At 40.1% G+C, this 6799-nt stretch overlaps 1 protein-coding gene across 2 annotated transcripts in view; it reads left to right on the plus strand.

Moving 5' to 3' along the window:
• LOC107688874 (protein TANC1-like) overlaps positions 1-6799 on the plus strand; it is a 137652-nt gene that overhangs the window by 78209 nt on the left and 52644 nt on the right. For both annotated transcript variants that reach the window (XM_016486701.1, XM_016486702.1), the window contains exon 5: positions 5006-5127. In XM_016486701.1, the coding sequence (XP_016342187.1) occupies positions 5006-5127 (122 nt within the window). The remainder of the gene's footprint in view (positions 1-5005; positions 5128-6799) is intronic.

A 6799-nucleotide genomic window follows, 5' to 3' on the forward strand; every position in this document is an offset into this window, starting at 1 on the left:
TAGAGGAGAAACAATAATGTACAGTATGTGGAAAATAATGTGTTTTTTTAACCTTAAACCGCATAAACACATTTCATTACACCAAATACACAAAATAATGTTCATTTTAGCAGCATCATATGACCCCTTTAATGTTCACCAGATGTTCAATGCCATCTGTTTGTAACATTTATCCGGAGTGCCATATTTAACCTGTGATCTCCATCATGAAGTAGGATATTGTCCTTTAATGTTCACAGGATGTTCAATGCCATCTGTTTGTAACATATATCCGGAGTGCCATATTTAACCTGTGACCTCCATCATGAAGTAGGATATTGTCCTTTAATGATCAGCGGATGTGTTTTGTAATATATCATGTCACACCACAATTAACATGAGTCATGTTTGAACTCCATAGCGTACTTGTTTAAATAGAGCAGGCCATTTATGTGGAAAATCAGAAAAGAGCGGATAAATGAGAAAATAATACAATAAAAAACTCAGATTATAATAATCTCTCTCTCGCTATCTCTCTCACTAACACACATGCACACACACACACACACGCACAAGTGTTACTAGACTTCTAGACTTCTGGCCTGCCAAAATGAGAAGGCACCAATACTGCTTGAGTGCTCTGCAAAAACAAGCCATGTCTAACTCTGTGTGTGTGTGTGTGTGTGTGTGTGTTCAGTGTATGTAGTCTTCATAAGCAAAAGGGGAGTGAAATGTGTGAACTCGTTGGGAGGTCTGTGTCCTTTGGCAAACATAGATCAACTGGAGACCAGCTGAGAGGAGCTGGCTGCAGACTTGTGGACCACCGTAAATGTGCTTAGAAACAATCCACCCTCATTTCACTGTCTTAATGTCTGTACTGTATGTGAAGAAAAGCAGAATAAATTGTTTAATTAGGGAACATTTATCTAGATTAACATGCTTTTATATGCCTTCGAATGTAGACCCAGAGAACAACCGTGCAAATGGTGCATTTCATTGCATGTTAATAAATGTTTTATGAACAATGGATTAAATATGGATTCTGCCTGAGGTTTGTCTGTGAAATCTGCCGTCAGTGGAAGGCAAAAACAACACTACCTGACCAGTGGTGTCAATCGATCGTGAAGTGATTTGTGTAAAGCTGGATTGATGGCAGGAGATGTTAATGAGGGAGGGAGGGAGGGAGTGAGGGAGCAGGACAGGGTGTTGCTGACAGAGTGCAGTATGCTAATGAACTGTGGCCTGTTGCCCTGTCACTCCCTCAGGGATGCTACACACAACTGCCTTGCTCATTTACATATCGTAATTGTGTAAATATAACTGAACACATATTTGTTTAACTGTGCTTTTGTGTCTTGGTATCAGTTGGCTAATTGGTATCAGTTAGAGTTTTGTGGCATTTTTTTATGTGCGTGTTAGTATTATGGATGTGATATTCTTATTTTTGTCAAATTCTTACATTTGAATCTATATATTCAATTTGAATAAAGTTGTAGGCTGTTACCAATCAAATGAAATCAGTATCCACAAAATCCATTTTTGCACTGCAGAGGGGGCTCAGACTGCATATAAAGCAGCATTTAGATGTATTTACACTGCAGTTGCATCAATGATGCTATGAGATTAATGTTTTAAAAATAATATTTTGAATACTGAAATTATTTTTTAAAACTGAATGTATCTAGTGAGTCAATTAGTGATTTATTAAACTCATTATGTATTCAATGGCTGATTCATTCAGGAATGTCTTCAAGCCCTTTGAAATGTCCTACCATAACTTCTTGTTTCAGTAGGAAAATGTCAACAAAAAAGAAAACTGATCTAGTTAGTTATTTTTGCTAAGGCAACCATCACTACTGTAGCTTGTATTGACTTGCAAAACCTTTACCTCTAAGTATTGAACGTTGACAACTTATTGCACACAAATTGCGCTACAGACATGAATGGTACCTCAGATGGCTTTGCATGTGGTGGAGAGTGGTGCTATTACACTACTACTCTAAGTGATCAAATTTTCACCTATAGTAGACAACAAAATGGTTGAAGAAAATTACAAAGAGAACAGCATATGAATGAGAGTTAAAAGTGGGTTATTTGCAGTTGCAAGGTGGTTACTTACAAGTGAAAAGTAATGTGCTACCAGCAATGAAACTTATGAAACTTTAGCGGCCACATTAAAGTGGTTTTTAATATTGATAATAATACAAAATGTTTCTTGAGCACCAAATCAGCATATTAGAATGATTTCTGAAAGATCATATGACACTGAAAGTAATGGCTGAAAATTCAGCTTTGCCATGAGCATGTGTATGTGTGTGTTCCCTAGTGAAAAATAAATATACCAAAATGTATTTGAAATACACTTATTTAAAGTGAAGGATACAACAAATACTTTTGCATATTTATGTACTTAATAAAATACCCTGCATTTGTACTTTTAGGGCCAGTTTTACTAACAGCTTGCGCCAGCGCAAACCGTCTTTTGTCATTAAAATTGTACTGTCAGGTTTTACTAAAGACATGCAGTGACGAATTAGCACTGAAAAGGTGTGGACAGTTATTTTTGCGCCTGACCTTATTGAATATGCATTTGTAGGAGTTTCCCTTTCAGACGGAAAAGTTGTGGGAGGAGAGTATTCAAATGAATCACGCAGCGCGTTTTACTAACGTTTGCGCTCGTCAAATTACTGGCTGTAACGGGGCTGACGAGACGTGAGACGTGTGGATCCATCTGCAGGCTTTATTAAAGAGACGTGGTAAACAGGCAGGGTCAAACAATGGCAAACAGGAATATGGCGGGCAAAACACAAGAATAGTCCCAGGGCTAGCGTAGGTCACCGATCGGCAGACAGAATCACAGGGGCGAGACGAGAGGGAAAAATCCAGAAAAACAGGCAAAGATCAGAAACCGCGAAAACAGGCAAGGCAAGGCAAGGCAAAAACAAGGAAAACTCAGAGACTCGGAATGGGGTACGGGCTAAACAATACTCAGCAGAGAAAGGTGGTTAGAGTGGGTGTTATATAGCGAGTGAGGTGATTAGAAACAGCTGTGTGCAATGAGTGCAATCAGTGCAGTGTGCAAATCGTGCAAAGAATGATGGGATATGTAGTCCGGGGTGCTATGCAACAGTTTGTGTAGTGCGAGAGTCAATATAATGGAAAGGGTGACCTCTGGTGGTGAATAAACGGAAGTCCATGGACCGAATTCGTGACACTGGCATTTGCGCCATTATTTAATGCCCCAAAAAAAGCATGTCTTAAACAATTTTGCGCTTGAAATGGCTGCAATTATTGTTTCTAGGAGGAGGCACTGCAGAGAACAGAGAGCGCGTGGTAGAAGGGAGAGGATTAATTTATTTTGAATGCCAGAAGAACACATTATCTGAATATATCGTTTGCCAAGCCATGTTATTTTTAATTTGCTTCAAGAAATAAAAGACTACTTTGAACCCTCAACTTGGAGTCATACAATACCGGGTCTATCAAAACTTCTTGCAATCCTTCATTTTTTTGCCTCTGGCTCTTTTCAACATACTGTGGCGTCTTTATTTCTTTATTCTTTATTTGCGACTACACTAATTTGTGCTGCGCTTGGTATATTGCGTTGGTCGATATGTAAATGAGATGTTGCGTCTGTGTTCTTTAATTTGCGCATTGTTAGTAAATCACCCGCAGAAATGTCCACACCCATCGGCGCTCTTTTGGAATTGCGCTCTATCGCTAATTTTCCCCATTTAGTAAAACTGGCCCTTACAGTTTGAAAAAAGGTTTTGAAATAAAATAAAATAAAATAAAATAATCCATTCAGGTTTATACAACAACAGCACTCTAATAGTCTGTAGAAAAAGATCATGTATCAGCTTAATACAAACTGTCGACAGCATATCTAATCACCCGCAGAAATTTCCACGCCCATCAGCGCTGTTTTGGAATTGCGCTCTTGTGCTAATTTGCCCTGTTTAGTAAAACTGGCCCTCAGTATATTAAACTGGTATACTTAAAGTTTGCTAAATTGGAACAACTAATTTTGTACATAATGCACTTTTATTGTGCGGAAGTAGTGCTGAAGTCCAACTAAGGATATACTGAAGTGTATTTGATTGTGCAAAAGATTGACTACTGCAAGTATACTTTAGGTACACTTTAAATATCTTGCATTTAAAATCAGATATCCTCATCAATAGTGACATTAAAAGACATTTTAGGCTTAATATTAAGAAATGTGCATTGTGCATTACTCCAAATCTAACCGATTTTCAACACAACTCAATGAACATCACTGAATTAAATCCCTAAAATGTCAGTATAATGTAGAATGAATGTTTCTTTTTATGTCTGGCAATGCAGAATTGTGGGATGGTGTCGGTGCACGTGAGAAGGAGAGAGAATAAATGAACGTGTGTGTGTGTGTGTGTGTGTGTCTAGTCAGTTGTACTAGCCCAGTGATTGCAGCGAGCACGATCTCTGCTCATTCACATTCACACCCTGTCCTCTCTGTCTCACATACACACACACACACAGCCTCTGAATGGATGGAAACTTGGTTGTCATAATAACCGCATCTCAAACCTAGTCTTTTTGAAGCTGTGCGGAGCACTGTAAAGACCGTGTGTTGTACTACAGAGCGAGAGATACAGGGCAACAGAGAGGAGGGGGAGAGAGGGAGGGATTGAGACTGAAAGAGAGAGAACAGTTGCGAGAGAGAGAGATGTGAGAGGGAGGGACGCAGATTGCGAGAGAGCAGAGGAGACTGTGAAAGGCAGCGAGAGGAGAGGAAAGGAGAGCACAGGAAGTGCCACACCAGTCCTTTGGATCTTGGTGAGTTGGGACAGATTTGCCATATGTCCTGGAGGAATAGCGTTGCATATGTAATTAGACTGAATGTAAGGTTTGAATATAAATGTGGTAGATGTATTGTCAATATGAAAGTATCCTTTGTGTGTTTGGGTACCTGTAGGCATTTTGATTTTGGGTGTGGGCTTTTTGTGTGCATCCTCCTCTAACCATTTTGTGTGTGTGTGTGTAGAGCTGCTCTCGCCGGCTGAGTCTGGCTCCTCCCCGGCTGTCCAGGAGCTCATGACACGGTTGGGCTTCCTGCTGGGAGACGCCATCCCCACCTCATCACAAACAAACATGGAGGAGAAACAGGTAAGCATGAACCCTACAGGTCTAAACACCCAAACTCTGACAGACATGCAATCTGATACACAAACAACCTGCCTGCTGCATCATGTCACTGATGATTGCAAGATTAGGACGATAAAATCCTTAGAAACAGGAAACGGCTTCTGAATTTTCAGTCAGGTTACACCCAATCAGCCTTAGATACCAGAGGTCATTTATCAGAGAGATCGATTACACTGCTGGAGCTGTTCTGCCCTCAGAATCACACTTCCACTCCAGACACACTACTGGAAGAGCTTGGTTTTAGATTCCACTTTTTAAAAAAGTTGTTCACACTCTTCACTGCTGGCAAGATTGGCTTTTAATAACACTTTGCAGTAGAAGCACAGTTTTTTTGTTTTTGTTTTTTAATTGGTGCTACATGATTAGAGAAAACGGGCTGTCAAAAAGGTAGGCAAACTTCAACACCCATAATGCACTACAAAAATGTGGAAGTACAATTTGTAATTTTCACAAAAGCTTTCAAAATCCACTGGATGACATGTTTTGCTTTAGTTGACAAGCATTTGAGTACAGGTGACATGGAAAAAGAGTTCACGATGACATTGTAAGTGATTTCCCAGATGAAAGAAGCTTTATTTTAAATTATTTATTTAAATTGTATTAATTTATGTATTTATTTACTTGTGTGTGACAGGTTAGATTTGTGCTTTGTTGTGTCAGTGTATAGCTGTAATGTACTATTTCCTGATTACTAAACTCTGGCTTTGATTTTCATTCCGTGTCTTTTTCTATTTGTTTCTAATGTTCAAAGATATTTGTGTTGGTTTGTCCACATCATCATAAAGTAGATACATCATACAGAGGTTTTGAGGCGTTTATCTGGGATCTAAGTCGCTCTTAAGTGGCTTATGTAGCATTTTTATGGATTGCCGCACACAAAGCTACTAGTTGCTGAATTCATCCACAAACATGATTCATCAGTCGTGTATTATCACAAATGAGAAGCTGCTTTCTGATTGGTCAGTTTCTGATTTTCCCTTCTGGCTTTTCAAACGCAACGCATTAAGTATGAATGCTGGTTTCTGCATGTTTGCTGCCTTGTACGTGCACAGCCGCTTTATAAGGGTAGAAACCATCTTGATGTGGAGAAGCACCCTAGAGATGTTGCTGCCGGTGAGCAATGCAGTTTCTCCGGGGGAAAACGAATGATGCAGGTGGAGCAACAGTGTCCCTCATATGCACGCTCATCTAACGCTATTGCAGCACTGAGGAAATTATTGAACAGGTGCATGAAGCTCTACCTGAAAGCTTGAGCTCTGCTTTAATCTGATGTGTGTTTGTGTGTGTGTGTGGAGAGATGAGAATCTTTCATTGGTGAGCGGCTGGCAGGCAACAGTTCTCTGGGGACCAGGGCTCCGGTACACTGATTCCCCTCACACACACACACACACACACACACGCACACCATCACTCTCCCTGACCTATATATAGAGTGCGGAGAGAGGTAAGAGAAGAGGACAGAGTAGTATCGTCTCGGTTACGTATGGTAACCCTCGTTCCCTGAAGGAGGGAACGGAGACGTCACGTCGGATGACTGACGAAATTGGGATCTCGCTTAAGAGAGACCAATCTACTTCGAGTGTAAACTAAACGAGCCAATGCACATTGGCATGCGATTATTGCATCCAGCTGC

The sequence above is a fragment of the Sinocyclocheilus anshuiensis genome, unplaced genomic scaffold (assembly GCF_001515605.1).
Source record: "Sinocyclocheilus anshuiensis isolate Anshui unplaced genomic scaffold, SAMN03320099.WGS_v1.1 scaffold101, whole genome shotgun sequence".
Taxonomy (NCBI): Eukaryota; Metazoa; Chordata; class Actinopteri; order Cypriniformes; family Cyprinidae; genus Sinocyclocheilus; species Sinocyclocheilus anshuiensis.